The 24,204-nt window shown below is 46.1% G+C and overlaps 1 protein-coding gene across 2 annotated transcripts in view; it reads right to left on the bottom strand.

Moving 5' to 3' along the window:
* Window positions 1–24,204, bottom strand: part of CACNA1C (calcium voltage-gated channel subunit alpha1 C) — a 1,657,037-nt gene that overhangs the window by 670,056 nt on the left and 962,777 nt on the right. For both annotated transcript variants that reach the window (XM_086952879.1, XM_086952878.1), the window contains exons 11-12: window positions 17,569–17,595; window positions 11,137–11,297 (exon numbers count right to left, since the gene is read on the bottom strand). In XM_086952879.1, the coding sequence (XP_086809005.1) occupies window positions 11,137–11,297; window positions 17,569–17,595 (188 nt within the window). The remainder of the gene's footprint in view (window positions 1–11,136; window positions 11,298–17,568; window positions 17,596–24,204) is intronic.

The raw sequence follows: 24,204 nt of genomic DNA, 5'->3' as shown, positions 1-24,204 counted from the left end.
TGCCTGATGGGTAGATATATCCATGCCTTGATGGATTCTGTCAAGCAGCTTGTTCCGAAAATCCCTGAAGATGACCGGAAGGATTTTCAGGAGGTGATTTCAGACACTCAGGCGGCTGCGAGACAGGTGATCCAGAGTGGCCTGGACACTGCTGATTCGGTGGCAAGGGTCATGGGATCGTCTGTGGCCACCAGGAGGGCCGCCTGGCTTAAGTCTTCAGAGTTCTCTGCGGACGTCCAGTCTGCGTTGTTGGACTTACCTTTTGATGGCTCAGGATTGTTTGGCAAGAAGGCTGATGCTGCCTTGGAACGTTTTAAGGACAGTAGGGCCACTGCAAAGTCCTTGGGTCTTCAGTCCAGAGGAACTACTGGTAAACGGTTCAGGGGGTTCGGAAGATCCTTTCGTTCCTACAGACCTTCCCAGCAACAGCCTCAGCAGCAACAAAATACACTGTACAAGTCGTACAGGGGCAGACAAAGAACCCGCCCTAGAGGTCGTCAATCCTCCTCCTCCTCCTCCTCTCCTTCCCAACCCACAGCCATTGCAGCAAAGCAGCCCTAGATCCGCCATTCCGGATCATGCGGACCCAGTGGGGGGTCGGCTTACTCATTTCCTACAAGATTGGGAATTAATTACATCGGATCTTTGGGTTCTCAATCTTGTAGGGAATGGGTATGCACTTCCTTTCCGGGAATTCCCTCCCAATTACCCTCCTTGCCAGGTTTTTGTTCGGAGGACCACCTGCTTCGCCTGCAGGAAGAAGTCCTGGCTCTTTTCAAAAAAGGTGCAATAGAGGTGGTTCCAGAGCAGGAGAGGGGTCAGGGGTGCTACTCCCGGTATTTCCTGATCCCCAAGAAAGATGGCAGGCTTCGACCTATCCTGGATCTCAGGATCTTGAACCTTTACCTGAAACAGGAAAAGTTCAAGATGCTCACTCTTGCGCAGGTTCTTCAAGCGCTGCTGGAAGAATACTGGATGGTGTCAATCGACTTGCAGGATGCGTATTTTCATGTTCCCATCCTGAAGTCGCACAGAAAGTATCTCCGTTTTACGGTGGGGTCACAACACTACCAGTTTGTGGTTCTTCCGTTTGGTCTTACTACTGCTCCTCGAGTCTTCACCAAGGTGATGGCGGTGGTGGTAGCTCATCTCAGAAGATCGGGGATACATGTGTTTCCGTATCTAGACGACTGGCTGATCAAAGCGGAGTCGTCGGAGAAGGTGCTCCATCATCTGCAAGTGACAACTCAGTTGTTGCACAGGTTGGGTTTTTCGATAAACGTACCCAAATCTCACCTGGTGCCCTCGCAGCGCAACCTGTTCATAGGTGCGGTACTGGACACTACTGTGTGTCGCGCATTCCCTCCCCCTCAAAGGATTCGCGACATTCAGGAGATGATTCCTTTGTTTTTCCCTGGAGCGGTTGTTCCAGTCCTGAAGGTCCTTCGTCTGCTCGGTCTGATGGCTTCATGCATCCTGTTGGTCAACCATGCACGCTGGCACATGAGGGCGCTCCAGTGGTGCCTCCGCAGGCAGTGGTATCAGCACAGCGGAGATCTCAGGGAGTCAGTGAAGATCTCCAGAGAAACTGCAGCGGATCTGTCTTGGTGGAGTGTGGAAGGCAATCTGTCTCAAGGAAAGCCTTTTCAGATTCCTCCTTCGGTTGCCACAGTAGTATCGGACGCGTCCACCCTCGGGTGGGGTGCTCATCTGGGGGACCTGGAGGTCAAGGGTCTTTGGTCTCCAGAGGAAAGGTTGCTTCACATCAACCTTCTGGAATTGCGGGCAATTCGTCTGGCGCTCAAGGCCTTCCTCCCTTCCCTTCGCGGTCAGTCGGTCCAAGTCCTAACGGACAACACGACCGCGATGTGGTACATCAACAAACAGGGAGGAGTGGGGTCGCAGTGTCTCTGCAGAGAGGCTCTGCGTCTCTGGTCCTGGGTTCAGGACCATCAGGTTTGTCTGATGGCAAATCATCTGGCCGGAGTTCAGACATTCGTGCAGACAGTCTCAGTCGGCAGTTCTCTGCCGATCACGAGTGGAGGCTCCATCCAGAGGTAGTTCACGACATCTTTCGGATGTGGGGGACTCCTCGGGTGGACCTGTTTGCCACTCACGAGAATGCTCACTGCCTGTCATTCTGCAGCCTCCAGTTTCCGATGCAGGGAGCCTTGGGGGATGCGTTTCAGTTGAGTTGGAGCTCGCAACTCCTTTACGCGTTTCCTCCCATACCCTTGATTCCTCGGGTTCTGAGGAAAGTTCGCCAAGACCGGGCCCAAGTTATATTGATCGCCCCGGATTGGCCAAGAAGGGTGTGGTACTCAGACCTTCTCCACCTCTCCTCTCACCCGCCGCTCCGTCTCCCTCACAGGGCAGATCTCCTCTCTCAGTGGGAGGGGCAGGTTCTACACCCCCACCTCCAGACCTTACACCTTCATGCCTGGAGATTGAACGGGGCAACCTGATTTCTTTTTCTCTCCCTCACGATGTGGTGGATGTCATTTTGTCAGCCAGGCGGGACTCCACTAAGTCCATCTATTCTTATAGGTGGTCTAAGTTTGTTATTTGGTGCAGGGAGAAGTCCATAGACCCTTTGAGGGCCCATTTATCTGATGTTCTCCAGTTTGCCCTTTCTCTGGCACAGCAGGGGCTTGCTGTTGCCACAGTGAAGGGTTATCTGTCAGCGCTGTCGGCGTTCATTTGTTTGCCTGACCAGCCTTCTTTGTTTAAGTCTCCTATAGTTTTGAGGTTTTTGAAGGGCCTCGTTAATAGGTTCCCTCCTGTCCCTTTTATTGTGCCTCAGTGGGATTTGAATCTAGTTCTGACATTTTTGATGGGTGCTCCTTTTGAGCCTCTTCATAAATGTACCATGAGGCTCCTAACTTTCAAAACTGTTTTCCTCGTTGCGATAACTTCGGCAAGGAGGGTAAGTGAGCTTCAAGCTCTTAGTTCCAAGCCCCCATTCCTGTCCATTCATGCTGATCGAATGGTTCTAAGGACCAGGGCTGCTTTTCTGCCGAAGGTGGTGTCTTCTTTCCACCTTGGTCAATCCATTACCCTCCCTTCCTTTTATCCTCCCCCGCACCCTTCCAAGGAGGAGGAGAGGTTGCACCGTCTGGACCCCAAGAGGGCGGTGTCTTTTTATTTGGACAGAACTAGAGACTGTCGCATGGACAACCAGCTCTTTATTGGCTTTGCTGGCTGCAAGAGGGGAAGAGCGGTCCATAAGAGGACTTTGTCGAGGTGGATCGTCCTCTGCATTAAGATCTGCTACTCTTTGGCCGGTAAGGAACCTCCAGAGGGTATAAGAGCTCATTCAACTAGAGCTAAGTCTTCGACCTCTGCATTGGCTAGAGGTGTGCCTGTGGAAGATATTTGTAGAGCCGCAACTTGGTCTTCCCTCCACACTTTCGCGAAGCACTACTGCTTGGATACCGAAGTGAGGAGGGATGGTCATTTTGCGCGCTCTGTTCTTCAGGATTTCCTGGTCTAAGAAGAGTGGACACCCTCCTCCTGGAGTGGGGACTGCTGTGGGACTCTATTCACAAGGTGAGGAATCCACACGGCAGATGTATCTATCAGAAGAACAAGTTACTTACCTTCGGTAACGCTTTTTCTGGTAGATACAATATCTGCCTGTGGATTCCTCACTGACCCACCCGCCTCCCCGTTGTCCACTCTTCTTTGCCAGAGTATCTCTGATGGGTTGTTTTATTGTAAAATGTTTTATTGCATTTACTTCACACTGTGTGTGTTACCTTGTTTTCTATACTGTGTATATTGTGTACATAACTACTGTCATCGGTCCGTCCGTGTGCCTCGAAGGCACGGAAAAAAGGGCGGAACTGATGTCATCACGCCGGCGTGGGCCTATTGTAGGCGTCGGTGACGTCAGCGGAGTCGCGAGCGGAGCCGTGTCTCTGTGACGTCCGCGTCCACGTCGGCGCGAAGCTACAAAAAGAATTTCCGAATGTTGCTGACGCAAGGGGGATATTCACAAGGTGAGGAATCCACAGGCAGATATTGTATCTACCAGAAAAAGCGTTACCGAAGGTAAGTAACTTGTTCAGTAGTGCCTGGTGAAGGTATGCGGCGACTTCCAAGTTGCCGCTCTGCAGATATCCAGAACTGGCACCCCAGCAAACAGTGTCGCAGAAGTGGACACGGCTCTTGTAGAGTGAGCTCTGACTTTTGCTGGCAATGGCCGTCCAGCTCTGTCATGACAAAAGGCAATTGCCGAGGATATCCACCTTGAAATACTTTGTTTTGAAAGTGGCATACCCTTCCGTGGTCTACTGAAGGCTATGAATAGCTGAGTGGACTTCCTGAAATTGTTAGTTCTGTCGATATAAAACTTCAGACACCTCCTAAGGTCCAACGAGTGCATAGATCTTTCGGCTGCAGTGCTGGGATTTGGGAAAAAAGATTTGAGGATTACTGGCTCATTTAAGTGGAAGTCTGACGGGACTTTAGGAATTAACCGAGGATTAGTTCGGAGAACCACTCGGTCACCCTTAAACTGCATGAAAGGGTCTTGTATGGAAAGAGCCTGCAATTCACTGACCCTCCTTGCTGATGTAAGTGCAAGTAGAAGGGCTGTCTTCCATGAAAGATATTTGATATCCGCCCTATGGATGGGTTCAAAAGGGTGTTTCATCAATTGGTTAAGAACCACATTGAGATGCCATGTTGGAGGAATTGTTCGTGGCTGAGGAAAGGATCTGTAAAGTCCCTTGAGGAACTGTTTTATCAGTCTATTGGACCAGAGGGAGGGTCCTTTCAATGTTCTATTAAATCTTGAAATTGCAGCCAGATGTACTCTAATGGATGCATGGGCCAAGCCCGACTGCCAGATGTAGCAAATAGGGTAATATCTGTTCCGGAGAGGTGCATAGACCGTACTCCGCACACCATATACAAAAACGTTTCCACTTCAGGGAATAGGTCTTGATAGTACTGTCCGCTCTTGCCTTGGCTAGGACGTCTTTACACTCCTGTGGAATGCTCAGTTTACTGAACTCTCGGTACTCAGGAGCCAAGCCGATAACCTGAGAGATTTCAGCTCCTGTTTTATACCTGCTTGTTGCTCATCGTGAGCAGAGATGGATGTTGAAGCAGGCGGATTGGCGGTTGCAGCGAGAGGCGATGAAGGTCCGTGAACCAGTGCTGTCTTAGCCAGAATGGGGCAATCAGAATCAGAGTGCAAGGCTCCGCCTTCATCTTCCTGAGGACCCTGGGGATCATTGGGAATGGCGGAAATGCGTACACAAATATGTTGCGCCATGCAATGGAAAATGAATTTCCGAGGGACCTTGACTGGGGATGCCAACTTGCGTAATTTTGGCATTTGGTGTTCTCCCTGGTCGCAAACAGGTCGATCTGCGGTGTTCCCCACACCGAAAAGATGTAGGCTACCATTTCCATTTCGAGTTCCCATTCGTGGGATAGAGATCTCTGCCTGCTCAGTGGGTCTGCTATGACATTGTCCTTGCCTGGGACGTACTCCGCTTTTAATGAGATGTTGTGGAGAACAAGCCAATTCCAGCTCTTCTGCGATTCGCAAGATAGTGTGAGCGAACGCGTCCCCTGTTTGTTCAAGTAGTTAATCGTCTTGGTGTTGTCGGTCCTGACGAGCACTGGGGAGTTCTTGATCCGTGGTATGAAAGCCTGTAGGGCTAGGAAAACCGCTCTCACCTCCAGGAGGTTGATTTGAAGCTGTTTTTCCTGGTTTGTCCACCTGCCACCGCACCCCAACCCTCCAGAGAAGCATCCGTTGTTATTACGTGTGGAGCTGCAGGTAGCAGAAACGGCAACCCTTGCGAAAGGTTGTTGGGCAACCTCCACCACTGCAGTGCCTTGGTTATTTGCTGTGTGATCGCAATGCGGTCCTCGAAGGATCCCGAGCATTGAGTCCATTGTCTGGACAGAGCCTCTTGCAGCGGACGGATCCTGCGGCGACAGTGCGACAGTGCGGTATAAGCAGGAAGCACGAGGACATCATCCCTAAGAGTGATTTGAATGTACGGACTGGTAAAGTCTTCTTTGAGACCACTGACGCAGCCAGAGAGACGAGCTTGTGTTTCCTCTCCTGAGATGGGAATGCCTTCGCATTTACCGTATCCAACGTCGCCCCTAGAAAGGAAATGACCCGGGAGGGTTGCAAAGTGAATTTCTCGCGGTTGAGTGTCAAACCCAGATGCCTGAAGAGATTCAGACAGGCGTTGAAAGATGCAGTTGCGTCTGCTAGAGATGGTGCCTTTACCAGCCAGTCGTCCAAATATGGGAAGACTTGGTGTCCATGCTGCCTGAGGAAAGCTGCAACCGGGGAGAGGCATTTGGTGAAAATCCTGGGCGCAGACTTGAGGCCAAACGGTAGGACACAGAATTGGTAGTGTTGACCTGCCACTGCAAATCTCAGGAATTTCCTGTGCCATTTGTGGATTGGGATGTGAAAATATGCGTCTTGTAGATCTAATGACGTCAGGAAATCCCCCTCCTCTAATAGTCCCAAGATCTCCTGTATAGTTAACATGCGAAACGATTGACTCTTCAAGAATGTGTTGAGTGCCCTGAGATTCAATATGGGCCTCCATTTCTTCTCCTTTTTTTGGATCAGGAAGAAGCGGGAGTAAAATCCCTTTCCTCTGTGAGCCGATGGTACTCGCTCTATTGCTCCTTTTTTTAACCCCTTCGCTGCTCATGACGAGCTCCGCTCGTCATGCAGTACACTGGTCGTGTGCTCATGACGAGCTGAGCTCGTCATGAACAATGGATTTTAAAACGTACAGCACCATGGACGAATTTCCTTAGCACTGATAGTGGAGATTTCTTGAAGGAGCAATCGCATGTTGCTGTGATGCATTATATGAGGAGGAGTTGTCGGGGGAATTGTTTTGAATTCTATGGAGTGTCCAAATTGTATCAATTGCAGCACCTATCGGTCGGTTGTAATTGCTTTCCAATTGTGGAGGTAGTTGGTTAGATTTCCTCCAATTTTGAAAGAATGCGATGGTGGAGGGACTGGCTGCTGGAAAAAGTCATTGGCGTCCGCCAGTGGTTTTCTTTTGATTCTTCCCTCTATAGTTGGATTTACCATAAGAGGTCTGCCGACCTTGCTGCTGCTGTCGTGACTGGAATTGTGACTGGCCTTGATTATAGGAATAGGAGGACTTGTTTTGATAAGTTCCTCTGTAAGAGGACTGACCTCTGCCAATGCTCCCTCGAAAGGACTGATTTCTGAATTGAAGTGTGCCGAGTGCTCTTGCCGTATCCGTATCCTTTTTTATCGCTTGCAGGGCCTCATTCATTTTCTGCCCGAACAGGTGTTGTCAGTCATAAGGCTTGTCGAGGACTTTAGCTTGTACCTCCTGCCTAAATGAGGTAGCCTGGAGCCACCCCTGCCTCCTCAATGCTGCTGCTCCAGCCAGCTGTCCAAAACCAGTCATTGCTATATCCATAGCACAGTCAATCAGTTCAGAAGCCGATGTTTGGCCCTCTTTGAGTAGGGATTGAACCTCTTCCTTCGTGTCGTCTGGTAGCTCGGAGAGATACGGAGCAATGTCAGCCCACAACTGCCTGTTATATCTTCCTAACAGCGCAATTGAGTTTGCCACTTTCAATGTCATGGCTGAGGTGGTAGAGAACCGTTTCCCAATGCTGTCCAGCTTCCTACCCTCCTTATCTGGTGGAACTGTCACCTGCGAGGATGGGTTCCTAGCATTCTTCTGTGCCGCCTGAGTGACCACCGAATCCGGCTTGGGTTGACCTGTGAGGCAAGCTGGTGCCGTTGATGGGGCCTTGTACTTCTTATCCAGTCTCGGTACAACCACCGATACTGAGGCCGGCGTTTGCATTGTTTGTAGACCCTGCTCCCATATGTGGTCGATAATGGGAATGGACCTGGTTGTCTTCGTAATCTGATCCTTAAAATCATAAAGAAAACAGTCAGTTTCGTGGGATTCCATAGCCATATGGAACCTCTTAGCTGCTCTTTCAACTAGGTTGTGGAACCCTCCTATATCTGCAGGAGGTGAGTCTGAGCTTGAGGGTTCAGGCGAGGCTGGGGAAGAAGCTATACAGTCCACATCGTCCCCATGATCAGATTGGACTTCCCCCTCTTCTTGTTCCACCTCCTCATCATCCGATGACGGAAGATTTTGTACTGGTTCCCTTTCCTGATGGGACACCAAGGGCGGTGGTCTAGCACGTGGAGACGCCGTCACTCTAGTCGTTGATGGCGCCGTTCCAGCTGCCTGTGGGGTGGAAGATTCTGGAAACATTTGTTTGTAGTCCTGGATCAAAAACCTTATGTCAGATACTATGGACGCTGGTAGACATACCATTGGTGTGATTTGTGTCTGGACCTGCGTTTGAACAGAATGTTCTTGAGTAAAGTCCACTTCGTCGACCTCATCATCAGTGCTTTGGCACTTTACTACCATTGAGATAGACTAGTAGCCAGCATGTCCTGTTACTCATCTGAATCTTCATCCTGAAGAAGACGAGATGGTGGCAGTCTTTGCACTGGACTCGGAGACGTAAAGCCCGGTGTAATCGCCTTCTTGACATTCTTTACTCTTTGAGAGGATTGCTGTAGACCATCCTCATCCATCAAAATCGGAACCGACAACTGTAAGGTCATCGACGGCATAGAAACCACATTCCCCGTCGATGGAGGAATCATCTCCGACTGCTTCCACTTTATCGTCGACGATGTCGTCGTCGGTGCCCTCGTCGACGATGACTGCACCGTTGTAACTTTCGTTGACGGCGCCGCCGTCGACGGTGTCTTCTTCGTCGTCGATGTCGACGGTACACCTGTCGATGAGAAGATCTTCGTCGACGGCAAAGGCGTCGACGTCCTTGGCTTCGTCGTCGACACTGACGTCGACGAAGATGTCGTCGACGAGATCTTAAGCGTCGACGACTGGTTTTTTATGAGGATAATCGACAACACAATCTTACCCGCCGACGACGATGGAGTAGTCTTCGTCGACGATGAAAACGCCGACGACGTCGTCGTCGTTGACACTGTCGTCGTCGAAGTGGAAACATGGACAGGAGACACAGTCTTCTTATGCGTTGACGATAGCGTCGATGATGTCGTCGTCGACGACAGCGCTGGCTTCCTGGAGGCAGGAACTTCCTTGTCGCTGAAGATTTTGCCTCTGAAGACTTTTTAGCAGTCTTTTTAGGAGAAGCGTCTGAAGGGCTAGGGGAAGTAACCCTTGGCCTCTTCAAGGATAATTTAGAGGCGACAGAAGCAATCTCACCGTCCTCTGAAGACTCCAAGTTGTCCCTGGTCTTAAGTTTGTTCAGCCAGATCAAAAGTCGTCCCTCTCTGTCCTTAAGCGATTTTGTAGAGAATGTTCTACAAATCTTGCATTACTTAGGCGAATGGTCCGGATACAGACAGTAAAGACATCTTATGCTGGTCCTCAATATGTAATCTCTTTTTATTACAAGAGGCACAAGCTCTGAAGAGACCCCTCTTCTGTGGGTGGGCCATAGTCAGATTTTGCTGAAAGTAGTTAAAAATAGTGAAGAAAGAAGCTTAAAACAAGCAAACCTGGAGAACTCAGGTGGAGACTCCCTAGCACAACGTGCGGTAGAAAATCTGAGAGACTGAGGCTCCTGACAGGAAGGTTCTAGAGGGAGGTGTTATCTGATTGGCTCTCTTCTAGAGTTTGGTCCTTTTTACAAAAGGACATAGATAGGCTACTAAGGTGGGACCCTTAGGCCTACTTCTCTACATGTATGTCTATGGGACATTACTTTTCTATGTACCGGAGACTCCCGTCTCGATGACGGGGAATGATTCAAGCATGTGAATCTATGAAAGACACCCCTAATACTGGATAAGAAAGACTTATCTAACTAAACTAGAATGAAATAGCAGGGCTATGTTACAAAAGCAAGATGACGGATGAGAACATGTTGACGAATTAGGATTGGGGAGGACACCCTGCATCTGAGGTTGGATAAATTGCTGCATGCATAGGGGTCTTGAATGTAAAGGTGAATGGAAATGCAGCTCAACTATCTGTTGGTGTGGATAACAAGTGCAGTACTGTCCACCATCCACGATTCTTTAGAAATCAATACATCCCCTGGTTTGTCCTTAATGTAACCATCGCCTTATTGAACTTTTTTATGTAAGTGAATTTAATTAAATACATTTCAGTAAACTGTTCTCCTCCACCCCCACCTTCTTCCAAAAATACATTCTTGGCTGTTCTAGATCTCGCATCATGGTCATTTGAACAACCCTTGTGTGTTCCTCAGCCCACGTGCAGCAGACGCAGTCACAACGTACTCCATTCAGCATTACAGTTGCAGCCTCATCTGGGCATGCTCCAGAATGAGGCCTCATCCGTCACCTTAAAGCAAGGCCAACCGTAAACCCTGTACCAACAAACACAAGTTCTCTTAATTGAGTGCTCATACAAGTTCTGTTACCATTCAATCATGTTCTGCAAGAGCTTAGTCGAGTCCTCTGGAGCTCAACCAAGTTCTTTAGGGGCCCACCAGTAACTTTCCACTCCCTCATGCTTTGGGAGCTCAGCTAAATTCTGCTGGAACTCACCCACATTCAGTGGGAGTGCCGCAAAGTTATGCAGGAGCTCACTTTTGTTGCTTAGAAGACCTTCAAATTCTTTAGGAGCTCACAAAATTCTTCAGTAGAGTTGAGGAGGAACTTAACAAAGCTTTGCAGAAGTTCAGGAAAGTTTAGCATGAGCTCAGTAATGTTCTGCAGACATAGTACTCCTTCTATGGGAACATAGTACTCGATGAATGCATTAACCCATGGTCTTATCAAGCTTACATGAGTTAAGGACACATCACCACAGCCTTCCAGTCGCAGTGTATTCTTAGCTACAAGATTACACTTGTGATCAGGGCATAGTGTAAGCCCTGGCACCCTTTATGTCGAACTGCCTAGCCTTTGGTTTTATACCACTGTGAGCAGTCAATCTGAGTGCCATTTTACTGGACTTTAAGTTCATTTTTCATGGATGGTCCAGTATTTTGCATTAAGCCACTTCCTACTCCATGACGCCCTGCCTCCCCTTGCTAAAGTCAGTTGCCGCTCCTTTAGGATACAGTGTAATGTAGACTAGGAGAATGACCACTCACCTTGCACCTCAGTGAGCCAGTCTGGTTGGTTGTAGTGCTCAGAGGCGATGGTCAGGGTGTTGAGGAACACTAGAAATATCACAAGCCAGTAGAACACATTGGACTTGACAGCAGCACGGCACTTCCTTCTACAGAACCGGTTCCAGCGGCGCCAGTAGCGGCTTTACACAAAAAATGAGGAAAAATATAATTAACATGCAGTCATCATTGATTAAAAGGCTGGAGCAAAAGGATGAGACGACGCTGGAAGGGTGCCTATTCCATCTTTATCACTTCAGAAAAATTGTTGTTAAATGGGTAGCATGGCTTTTCAAGGGCGTGGGAAAATATGTATCAGCAACCAAATGCACATTGTAAGCCACAGTTCAATCAACATGAAAATGCAATCACTCAAATCATGCTACCATACATCCTGTGTCTTCTGTCATGATCAGGGGCAGGCAGAGGGTCTCTTTAGTCCAACTCCGATCACTGGAACCATCAAGCCTGTACTCATACTAATCCATTGTAAGGCCACCAGTAACCTCAAGGATGTTGTGCTTGGAAGAACTGCCAGGTAGACTAGGCAGGTTGAACCTAGTGTTTTAGTGGCATGATGAGAAACGCCATGTTTCTCAGAAATAGCCAGCACTCAGGTATTCAGAGGGAATAATGCACAAAAGTGGCTGGACACATATTGCAATAGAAGGGACAAACCCTGCTACACTACGTGTAAGTTGGCCTCCCAGTTTTAAAGTTCCTTTTCTGACATTTCAGTTTATTTAACCATATTTATTTTTTCAGTTATTCTTCACATTTATCCAACTACAAGAGCAGGAGGGAACCTCTGCATGGCATGTGGAGTTCCCTCCTGTGCAATTAGGATGTGACCGTCACCCTGGCGGTCACATCCTCTATTTTAACATTGCGGCGGGTGCGGCTTCAAGCTGCACCCGCGGCAATGTTAAAAATGCACGCATTGCATTTGCATGCAGTAAGAGGCAGGCACCGCGCGGTGCCTGCCGCTTTCTGCATGCAAATGCAGGGGGGTACCATAGGTACCCCCCATGTGCACCCCCCACCCCCCTTCATCTAGGGGGCCCGCAACGGAAAACCCGCCGCGGAAAAGCATAATTTACAGGCCATCCTAATATGGTGGACGGTGTCTGGAAGACACCGTCACCATATTAGAGCTTTTCCGCCACGGTTGTAAGCCGACCGCGGCGGAAAAGCTGCGGACGGAAACCAGGACCCACCAGCCATCCTAATGTGGCGGTGGGTCTTTGGTCAGTCCGCTGCGGTTTTTCCGCATCCTCTGGGCCGGCGGTGGCTTCCGCCGGCCCCGAGGATGCGGAAAAACCGCAATCATAATGACCCCCTAAATTTGGAACAAGTATAATTTCATATTTCTTTAACCAATAAATGTAAAGGCACTTTGATGTATGTAAGACAATAGTGTGCATACACAATAAAACACCAAACAGAACTAGAAACACATTCATTGCACTGCTAGCACATCTACGCACTTGCATCTAAGTGTGTTCTGTTAGCAAATGTTCTTCCTCTTTTTTCACTCCTGCAGTTTTTTAGGTCGAGCCCAGGCAGCGACCTAAACAGTATGTGGGCTTTTATTCCGGCCCTCGCTGCTGATAGGTTGAGAGCGTCCCATGCAAAAGCTTGCTTCTCAATGGTTTATTTGCAATCTATGTCCCACCTTCTTTTGTCTTGCTGCTCCCTTGGAGTATTAGCCTATTACAGGTATCCTTTCACGTTTTTCCCGTTGTGTTCGCGCACTCTATTAGTTTTGCACTACAAGTCAAGTCAAGTCAGAGAATTTATATAGCGCACTACATACCCAGAGGGTCTCAAGGCGCTTAGGGAGGGGAGGAGGATTACTTGTCGAATATCCACGTTTTAAGTTGCTTTCTAAAAGCTAGGTGGTTCTGGGTAAGGCGAAGGTAGGTGGGGAGTGAGTTCCATGTTTTAGCTGCCAGGTATGAGAAGGATCTGCCTCCCATGGTGGTCTTGTTGATGCGGGGTACAGTGGCGAGGGCTTGGCTGGAAGAACGTAGTTGGCGGGAGGGGGTGTAGAAGGACAGTCGTGAGTTGAGGCATTCTGGTCCGATGTCGTAGAGTGATTTGTGTGCGTGGGTTAGCAGTCGGAAAGTGATCCTCTTATTGACGGGTAGCCAGTGGAGGTCTTTCAGGTGGCCAGAGATGTGTTCGTTACGCGGGATGTCTAATATGATCCTGTCTGAGGCGTTTTGGATTCGTTGGAGTTTCTTCTGGAGTTTAGCGGTAGTACCTGCGTAGAGGGTGTTTCCGTAGTCCAGTCGGCTCGTGACCAGAGCATGGGTGACTGTTTTTCTGGTTTCGGTGGGGATCCAGCGAAATGTTTTTTTGAGCATGCGAAGAATGTTGAAGCAGGATGAGGATACGGCGTTGACTTGTCTGTTCATTGAGAGTGAAGAGTCCAGGATAACGCCTAGGTTCCGTGCGTGGTCTGTCGGGATGGGTGCTTTTCCAAGGGCTTCCGGCCACCAAGAGTCGTCCCATGCAGAGGGGGATGTACCTAAGATGAGGACTTCTGTTTTATCTGAGTTCAGTTTCAGACGGTTTTGTTTCATCCATTCGGCAACTTCTTTCATTCCTTCGTGTAGGTTTGTTTTGGCGGTGCTGGGGTCATTGGTGAGAGAAAGGATCAGTTGAGTGTCATCCGCGTAGGAGATGATGTTGAGGTTGTGTTGGCGAGCGATGGCCGCAAGGGGGCTCATGTATACGTTGAAGAGGGTGGGACTGAGTGAGGATCCTTGTGGTACGCCACAGATGACTTCAGTGGCCTCGGATTTGAATGGTGGAAGGCGGACTCTCTGGGTTCTTCCGGTGAGGAACGAGGTGATCCATTCAAGTGCTTTTCCTTGTATTCCGATGTTTCTGAGGCGTTGTAAAAGGGTGCTGTGGCAGACTGTGTCGAAGGCTGCAGAGAGGTCGAGGAGGATGAGGGCGACTGTGTCTCCATTGTCCAGTAGAGTTCGAATGTCGTCTGTTGCTGCGATGAGGGCGGTTTCAGTGCTGTGTTTTGCTCGGAAGCCAGATTGTGAGGAGTCGAGGGATTTGTTGGCATCTCAGCCCCTTGAGCATGGAGGTTGTAGCCTTTTTTCCTTCAGGAGACAATCTCGGCTCCTGTTTACTTGCCGCATGTGCCTTGTGCCGCCCCACCTTGCCCCTATTAAATGCATGCACTGTGCCCTGCTTCATGGCTGCTTTATCTTTAAGCCTAGGACGGCTCACATGGTTTGCTATCGGGGCATAAAATCAACAGGCACCAGGTTCAATCCGCAACAGTTCCAGTTATTTTATTTTTAATTATTTGTCCATGTTTTATTTATTTTTCATTGCCAAATTCTCATTTGTGATGATTTTAGGGCCACAAGCAGGTTAGCTCTCTTTGCTGGAGGCCGCCCGGGTCCCTTGCTACACACAGAGCCATATGCTTGCTCCCACTACCACACCCACCGGCTTGCATCCTCCTCGAGAAAGCAGATCTACCTGGGAGCCGTATTCTTTTCTGACAGTGAATTTACTAACTGGGCCATCCTGTGATAAACAATTCTTCAATAGGGAGTTTACTTCTGTTCTAATTGAAAACACCAGCCTGCTCACATTTGGAGCCTCCGGCTGCATTTTCTATCCACGCATAATGTAAGAACTGCTCTGTCTACTTCAATAAAGCATTGTTGTACTTTGTAGCACCTTATAACCTTACTTTTGGCAAGAGTGGCTGCTTCTTGGTTGCTTCATCTTTAAGTCTAGGAAGTCTCACACAGTTGATTATCTGGGCATGTAATCAACGAGCACAGGGTTTGATCCCCAATGATTCCTGTTATTTCTTTTTTAATTAATTAATTGTCCATGTTTCATTTAATGTTTATTGGCAAATTCTCGCCATTCTTGCCGGTTTTAGGGCACACATGTTAGCCCTCTATGCTGGAGGCTGTCTCTGGCTGCATGTTCTTCCCACACAAGTAAGGACAGTGGATGCAAGGAAGCCTCAAGTTCTTTCGGAAAGGGCTGGCTGCAGACCTCTGCCATCACCAGCATCTGCTTGTATTTTCATTGCAGAGCCGACCATGCACAACATGGTCACTGGGGAAACAAAGCACAGGTTCTTCGGCTTTTATATCACACACTCATGCTTCTTCCCAGACGATTTGAAAATGTATTGCATACAAAAGCCTTCTGCTTCGTGGAACACTCGTCAGCACTCTACAAAAATGCAAAGCTTGCATGAGCCACTTTTTGTAAATCTTACTGTTTGTTACCATTTACATGAACTTGTTGTAAAATTATGCTGTAAATGTTGTCTGATACAGAAGCAGTAATACGTTATCTAAGCAAAATCTTTATGGGTTGTGTCCATTTAGCAGCTGAACACTCAATGGAAGAAGAGATCTGGCCATGTGTGTCATGTTCTTGTTCGGATATTGTCATTACGATATATTAGTGGGTTCATAGCTGCCGGTCCTCATTGCTTTTTAGTGTTACATAGGTGCCAGGATTGTGTATGTTTTATATTGGTGCCTAAATTTGTGACGTAGTATCTCTTTTGCGTAAAGGTAGTGTCCAAGCTTGCTTGGTATGGCGTGCACTTATTTTATACATGATAACTCCACTGCAAAAAAAAATTGTCATTTTCAACGCCAATGGCTGTAACTTGCACAAATGCGAGACCGATTGCATTGCAAATGATTATTTGCACAGCTGTTGGCCAGACGGTAATTACTGACAGAACAGAGAGACATTCGAAGGAAGATATGATTTCTGTATTTTTGCCTTTTAAGAAGCGGATATGGATAGGGAAACAGACTGTTTTCCATCTGTATTTACGTGTAAAACCCGTAAAAAAGGAAAGATGGAATCAATGTTTTTTAAATAAGCGGGTTGCATGAGAGTCTTCGTTTCAATTGAAACTCCTTCCCCCATTTGGAGACTTTGATTGGGCAATGCGTCTTTCTTCTCGTTATCCATGTTTGCTAAATAACCTCTGTCCTGAACTCCTGTAAGATTCTCCCTCCATGCACTCAGCCATTCATGAGTGTCACTGGTTTCAAAGGATAATTAGCAGCCACAGACGGCATTTAGAGCTAATTACAGAGCTCTTCCCCGCCCCTGCTCAAGAAGCGTAGGCGCTTGGCAACCCGTTCCCAGGCAACCACGGGTTTGTGGATGATAAGTTTGATATCTTATTTTTGATTTGATCAAACACATGAAAATTGAATCAAAAGAGAAATTAGATGGAGTCTTTCTCTCTCGCTGAGTGAAAATAGACCTCCCAACAATTAATTTCAAGGGACTGTTGCATTATGTCAGACTCTAGTTCCTAAGATAGTGTCTCACTGTCCCTGAGGTTATGGTGGGAATACCTGTGGGCATTTCACAAGGAGGTCACTCTACAAAATCAATGTTTCTTCAAAAGGTACACTGCAGATATGGTCAATCCTTTTTATTTTGTGCTGTTCAAGGATCTTCAGTCTTCATCAACTACACCAAGCAGCAGGTAAAACTTTAAAGCAGCTAAAACATTCAAGCTGCTCAGCATTAATTACACTCACACTCCGTATTTCTGTAATTGCAATCCACTTAAAATAGTAATAAGTATTTTTTGAAGGTCTCAGATTATGGTTTTCGTGACCAATGCAGCAAGTTCAAAATTATTTAGTATTTACTGAGGCCGTATGTACATGAAATAATGTATTCTTCCACTCGAAAATATGGAGTTTTTATATACTCAAACCAAAGCCCCCTAAACCAACAGAATCAATATCAGCAGCACCTATCTTTAAAAGCCCAGGATCTTGGGGCCTCAAGGACTTGTTTTCCATGAACCTTAAGACAAGGCTGCATCTAGCAGAACAAACTTATGATGAACTGCTGCGGTCTGCCCAGGCTACCCGGCATGCTAACTTGTGTGACTTCTCTCGAAATACTACTTGGTCTGTAGCTCTAAAACTTTCTACTCTGGAGAATTATACTCATGATGTGTCCGTCGCAGCATGCATCAGCTTGCCTTGTCACAGGTGGGCACCACCCTCTTTCAACATTTTGTTAGGAAAAACCCTCTGCTAGGGTCTACAATGCCTTCCAAATAAAACCCGCGGCACGGACAGTAATGAATAATTGCTTAGTGGTCCCATGTCCTGTGAGATAGTGTCTACCATTTCTGGCTTTGTCAGCTGTACTTTCCATGATGGGATGTTTATAATAGGAGGAAAATTACACGTCCCAGAAACCAAAGGGTTGCTGGTTAAAATAGCATGACGTATGAAAAGTTTACAAATTGATGTGGGTGATGTGAAAGCTGTGAACACTTAGTCCCTGGAAAAGGCAATGAAGTACCCAGAAGTAGAAGAATGAAAATAACACTTGACATTATATTTGGAGGCACATGCTCACCTAAACTTGGATTTGGAGATCCGATGCCTGTAAAGGAAGAAGAAGAAATTAGTAAATGAAGCAAACTTCAATAAACCCTTCTTTTTCTCATGCCTCACTTGACTTCTGAATCTGAATTTTTATTATACAGTTAATAAAAACCGTAATGTACAAACATAGCAATGCATGTTAAAATAACATTTTAAAATGTATAAAATCATGATCAGATTCTTAATACTAAATGTTTATGCAGTGCAGTTAAAATAATATTAACGAACTTCCCAGCTCTTGCTAGGGCCTGGGCTGAATTGTTGCTAAAACACAAAGTCGATGCTTCCCTACAGTGTCTCAGTGATTGTTCCCGAAAGACAGGGATCAGTAGGCGGCGTCGATCCGTGGCAAAGAATAGGCAGCAGCAAAGCAGGTGGAGCCAGGACTCATGTATGTAGTTGCAAAACCTGCAAATGGGCTGCTCATTCCACCAATCCCACTGTGGGTTAAAGTCAAAGATTGGCAGGGCTAGCAGCCTCATGTGTAATATTTTGTTGCGAGTCTGGGGGTTGAGGGAGTAGTTAAAGTATAGTTGAGGTTTCCCCTTGATATATGATTCATTCAAGGCGGTAAAAAGTTCATTTTTAGATAGCCTGGCAACGTCAGTCTCAAATGAAACTAAAATGGTTTGTTTTGTTATTGTTTTTTTCCACGTTGACAAAGGGATAGTTGGATTAGTGAGAGAGTCTGGGGATTGTGGTGGATGACAAAGATGGGCTAAGGCAAGAGCTGGTTAGATATTCAAAAGAGCAACATATGAAAAATCTAGTACAGTCATTCTAATGAAGATCAATTAAATAGTGTTATCTTGAAAACATGGTATGGGTCTGGACAACTCTGATCTTTTGGGAAGCAGGAAGCTTTTCCTGACAAGTGGCTATCTCTAAATGGCTGATCAGGCTGCAACCGAGTCACTCACAAGTCAAGCTTAACCTGAATGCAATGCCGTCTTTGCCACCACTGGTTCTGGCAGCTCTCAATTTCTCTATAGTTCTCGAGTCAATGGTCAATGGAACTATTGGGCTACTCCATGCATAAGGCTAGATGACCTAAATACCTACCATAAAACCCATAATTGGGCGGGGCTGAAATTACATTTACAATGTTAAGATGGATTTAGAATATCTGTCCTCAACACTGTATGTAATGACTGCAGTGATGACTGCCAATTACAATGATAGGTCTACATGTGTTAGGAAAGTGGGTTTATGTTTAATGTGAAAGCGCATGAAAACCCAGGCATGCACAATTATGTTTCCAGGCGATACCACATTAAATTCAGACATATTGGCAGAGCCTATGCCTGCTGGCTGTGGTAGTGTCGGTGGTGGTGTGGTGTTGAAGGTGGTGAGAAACTGGTGGTGAAATTGGTATTGTGATGGCATTGGGAGCAAAAGTAGAGATAGTATTAGAGGTGGTGGTCTGGTATTGGTGGCGATATTGTGGTATTAATAGTTGTGGTAGAGATATTGGTGGTGGTGGTGGTGGTATTGTGGTGCATTTGTTGGTAGTTTTTTTAGGAATTGGTAGTTGTATTGTGGTGGTGGAATTCCTTGTCCTGATAGTGATGGAATTAGTGGTATTAGTAGTATTACTTTTGGTGGTTGTAGTGGTCATGGTCGAATTGGTGGTATTAGTCGAATTAGTCATGGCTGTACTTATGGTGTGTGAAATAGTGATTGTTATTGGTGGTAGCATTGGTATGGTGATGATGGTATTGCTACTGTATAAAAAATATAGCTTTCTGTGTACAATGCATGTATTAGATCAGGAATATGAGAGAACGTGTCATGGTTGAGAGTACTTCTTAAGATTTTAAATAATCCCTCATGCATTGTATTGCAAGCACTTCACAGGAAGCAGAATGATACTCCAAGCAATCAAAAGCATGACATGAGAGATAAATACCTTTTCCTGTGTTCTCAAGTGTGATTTACAATTGTACGCTCAAAGGCTGATCCAACTAAGATCTAACACAGAGTCCACTCAATATGAATGAAAGGAAAAGGAAAAGAAAAAGGACTGCTGCCCTATAGCAAAATACATTTAAGAAGTTTAAAAAGTGCATTCAACTCCATCCACCCATGCCTTTGCTCCTCTCTCGACTGGACACAGTGTCTCAATGTCAGTGGCAGATGTTCCTGGAGGGAGGAGACTTATACCAACGGTTGTCTTCATGGGTACAGGCAAATAATGTTATCACTACTTTGTAGTTGGAAACTAAACAAGGTAAAATGGCTTCATTATGATAGCAAAACTGCATCGAAAACAAGTATTTTTTAACGTTCTTTATCGAGAGACACATTTTGTTAAAAGAGTAAGAACTGAATGGGGGCGCTGCTTTAAATTAGCTTACTGCTTATCCCGTTACCACCAGTCATTACAAAATGGCTAATGTAAAAGGAACTTTTTCGGTATGGAGGGGTTGGCTCTAGAACTGCTTAAACCGTTTGTATCTGAAAGAAAGTAAGTTGCGCCTTTGATCCTTTCCTGGCCAAGCCTTCCCCTTTGTCTTGTGGGGTTCCACAGGGATCCTCACTCAATCCCACCTTGTTTAATATCTACATTAAACCTCTGGCAGCTCTGATAAGATCTTTTGTTTTGGATCTCACATCATATGCTGATGATGCCCAAATCGTGGTAGCTATGACCTCTCCCAATAATAGTGCAGGCGCAAATATCCATGATTGTATGACAGCAATTGGAAATTGGTTTAACCTAAACTGCTTAAAACTGAACTTTGATAAAACAGAGGTTATCCTGTTTGGGAACAACCTCCCTCTTTGGTCTCCTTCCTGGTGGCTGGAGAAATTGGGTGCCCTGCCTTTTCCAGTGAGTAAGGTAAAGAATTTAGGAGTGGTAATGGACAGGAAACTGGCCTTTGGCCTGTAGGTCAATTCAGTCATGTCCTCTGCTTTCTACATCCTAAGAATGCTAAAAAAGGTGTTCCCTTTTATTCCCTAAAATGCTCAAAAAACTGTGGTAACTGCACATGTTTTATGTAAGATAGACTACTGGAACGCTCTGTTCCTAAACATTAAACACCAACATGTCAACAGGTTACCAGTCTTGCAGAATGTGGCTGCCACAATGCTGGCAGGTATTCTCAAATATAAACCTTTCACAAGCCATCAACAAGCTACACTGGCTTCCTGTAAGGCAGCGTATTCAATTCAAAGCACTTTGTCTTGCCTGCAAGGCTCTTCATGGAGTAAGGCCTGACTTTATGAAGCAATATTTCAAGTGGTTAAGCCCAGGGAGAAATCTACGCTCCACGGGTGCTATGAAACTGATGGCTCACAGGTTCAAACGTACCAATAGGGAGTAAGAGGTATTGTGATCTCAACCACAAAAGAATGTAACCAACTCCCTCTCCACATCAGGACTATACCCAATTCGCTAGCGTTGAGGAAGGAATTAAAAACTTGTTTTTTCCCCAGATAGGGATGTTTCCATGTTTACTCACTCAGAGCCAGAGCCTTTACACCTTCGGGTATTTGTTTGCACTTTAAAAGTCACAATAACATAACATCCTAAAAAACGTAACAATAATTTTCGTGATTGGGTTTTGGATATCTTATCAAGCATTTAGGGGAACGCTTACAGGTGTATTTTCCCACCAGTTGTTCGTCACTTTCCATTTTTATGAAATGCTAAAAACTGTTTGTTTCTGCAGTCTGCCTGGCATTTTCTCTAAATTTAAGGGGAGCCTTCTAAGCAACTTTCTTTTAGCAGCAGTTCAATATATTCACTAACTTTTAGGGAATGCTAAAAGTTGTTTGGGTGAGGCACCTGTTCGCCATCTTCCCTAGCAATTAGGGAGTGCTGAAAACTGTTTTGATTCAGTAGCTGTTCGCCATCTCCCCCAACTTTTAGTCGGTTGTGAAAGTGGGTTTGTTTCCGAAGTTAGCTATCTACCCCAATGTTTAGGACTTGTCTGAAAGCTGTTTTGTTTCAACAGTTTTTCGCTATTTTACCTAATAAGGAGAGCGTTGAAAGATGGTTCAGCAGCTGCTCTTAGATCTGTGCATGTGGGGTGCGCTGAAAGCTGTTTTGCATCAGCAGGTGAACTACCATCTTTTCTAGCCTTTAGAAGAGCATATATTTATTTGCAAAGTTTTCAACTTTTAATCAATTCACAACAAAAAAAAAGAAAGTACTTTACTTTGTATTCTGTGGTTTGTTTAAAGTAGAACCACTCTAAGAAATCCCACAGGACCTAAGTTCACACTTTTAAAACCGCCAAAAAATGATAAAATTGCCTATGCCTCAGGGCACTGGCAGTGTATTGATTTTTCGGAGATAAAATGCAAAAACCCGCTTTTTAGAATACTGCTCCGTTAAGTGCTTTATAAAATCAGCTTAAAGGTGTACAAAATGTCTCGGAGATGATACCGCAGAGAAATCGTGAATTCATTTCCTTCTGTAAGTATGGTCTTTTATAACTGTTTTCTGTACAATGTAAATTGAATTCAATTGCACATCCACAAAGTGCTCTAATATGTATGGTTCACTCTGTAAAATGGAAAACCGAATACATATATTGAGGAAACAAGAATATATTTTCAGGAGATACAGACCTTCCCCAGTCAGTTATGGCGAAAAATAAAGTACTACCGATTGTTGGCCATTGATAAGCCATATATACCCATGCAATATCATATTAAAACCACGATGAACGTTGTCCTTCAGTTGATACTCACAAGCTCAATAACATCATGGTTCAGCTTCATATATATTAGTAACATTGCCATCCATCCTTTACTCTTTGTTTAGCTCCAGCCGTTGTTGTCACTACTCCGTTTCTATCTCTCATTGACAGAGGCAATGCAATGCGCCAGTGTTCCATAATCACATCTAACCCTACTTCAGCAGTGGCCTACACCAAGTTGCAAGGGTACGAGGAAGTTTGATAGAATCTAATCCAACCTCAAAGAACTCTATTTGCTCCTTCTAGGAGAAATCACCTTCAAAACCTACTGCCTCACCTCCAACATAGAAATTTTAAGCAACCTGGCAAGTGAGATGAAGACATCAGGTTGTCTGTGCAGCATTTCATAGTAAACAACCTGATCAGTTTGAGACAAAAAGTGCAGGTGAGAGACCAAGCCTCAAATCTTCGTTTGAAAAACACGGCAATGGTTTTGAATATATTTGTTATTCTGTGTGTGAGTTATAGATGAGCTCGCATGCTGAGTCTTTAATATTGCACACCACCATACTGTTTTTTTTTATTTTGACGCCGCCTCATGCTTCACAGAGAAGACGCAATAGCCCTGCATTAGGATTATTGAACAATTTGGCAGGTACCTATCAACCTACCACAAACTGTTCTCTTCGAACTATGTGACTCTAATTTTGACCAGACTGAGACTGTTTCCTTAGGGTTCTTGCTTGTAAAGCTACTGTGTATGAAACACTCCTACTATTGATCTTTGAGACATCAATCACTTACTTGACCTCTCGTACTGCAGGACACCATTACTTCCAGAAGTTGTTCCATTGCTGCTCTCCTTCAGTTCTGTAAATCCTTTTCAGACAAGGGTTGGTGAGCTTCTTGGGTTCTGGCGCTATACAGATCATTGGCTTGAACCACTTTATTCATGGGGAGACTTCGTGAGAGGCATGTTTCTGAATTCTCTGCAGCCATCCCTAGTGGCCATAGTACTGGTCTAATGATGGGGTACCCTAGCTGAAAATGTATTCACCAAATAATCTAGTGCACTGTAAACCTCTTCCAGAACGCAGTAAGAGATGCGCTCCAAGGGCCTAAAAAGACCAGAGCATGGGCAGGGTCACCTTCAAACGTCCGCCTTTAGTCTTTCAGCTTGCCGCTCTACATCCCGATTTGCAGTGACAGCCTCCTTCAGAAATCATCTGGTGGTGCAGCCCTTAACCACAGGGCTTCCCATATTGCTACGGCGTTCATGTTCATAGTGTTCATAGAAAAAGGCATTTCCAAAGAGAAGATGCTGTGCTCTGCAGTCGCCAGCTGAATGCTGTCCAGAGTGCGGCGGCTCCCTCTTTCGGATGCCCATTCCTGGAAGAATGGGTTCCATTGTTGCCTTGTCGCCTGACGATGTCAACAGAAGGCACTGCGGTTTGTCGCTCGCCAGCTTTTAGAACAGATCCATTCGAGCTGACAACGGCAGCTTGTCAGGGGAATGAAAGTCTCTTTCTCATCCCTAGACCTGGCACGGTTGGCGTTTGCAAGCAGGACACAATGCTCTATACTTAGGCTATGTCACGCAGGGACACGCAGAGCAGGGTTCACTCGCGTCTATCTTAAATGTAGCTATGCTAGGCTTCGGAACACATGGCTGCTCTCAATGCGTGTGGCTTGGTTGAAAAATGTGAACCTCATGCACAATACCAAAGTCTGTCTATCACAGGTGACCTGGGAGCAGCGACACACTCATACAGTCAATCAGGCATAAAATAGTACTATAGTGTTACTCAGTGGTGCGTAAAGTGACCGTAGGCCTTCGCATTGCGTTCCATGCTTGCTTTTGTTGGACCACGAGCAGATTTACCAGATAAGTTATTAGAGGCAAAGAGTGACATCACTGCACTGCAACAGCCTTCACTACATGTGGTGAAATTCTG

This window comes from Lissotriton vulgaris, chromosome 1_2, assembly GCF_964263255.1.
Source record: "Lissotriton vulgaris chromosome 1_2, aLisVul1.2, whole genome shotgun sequence".
Taxonomy (NCBI): domain Eukaryota; kingdom Metazoa; phylum Chordata; class Amphibia; order Caudata; family Salamandridae; genus Lissotriton; species Lissotriton vulgaris.
The sequence above is the reverse complement of the archived record's forward strand: the minus strand, read 5'-3'. Positions and strand labels throughout refer to the sequence as shown.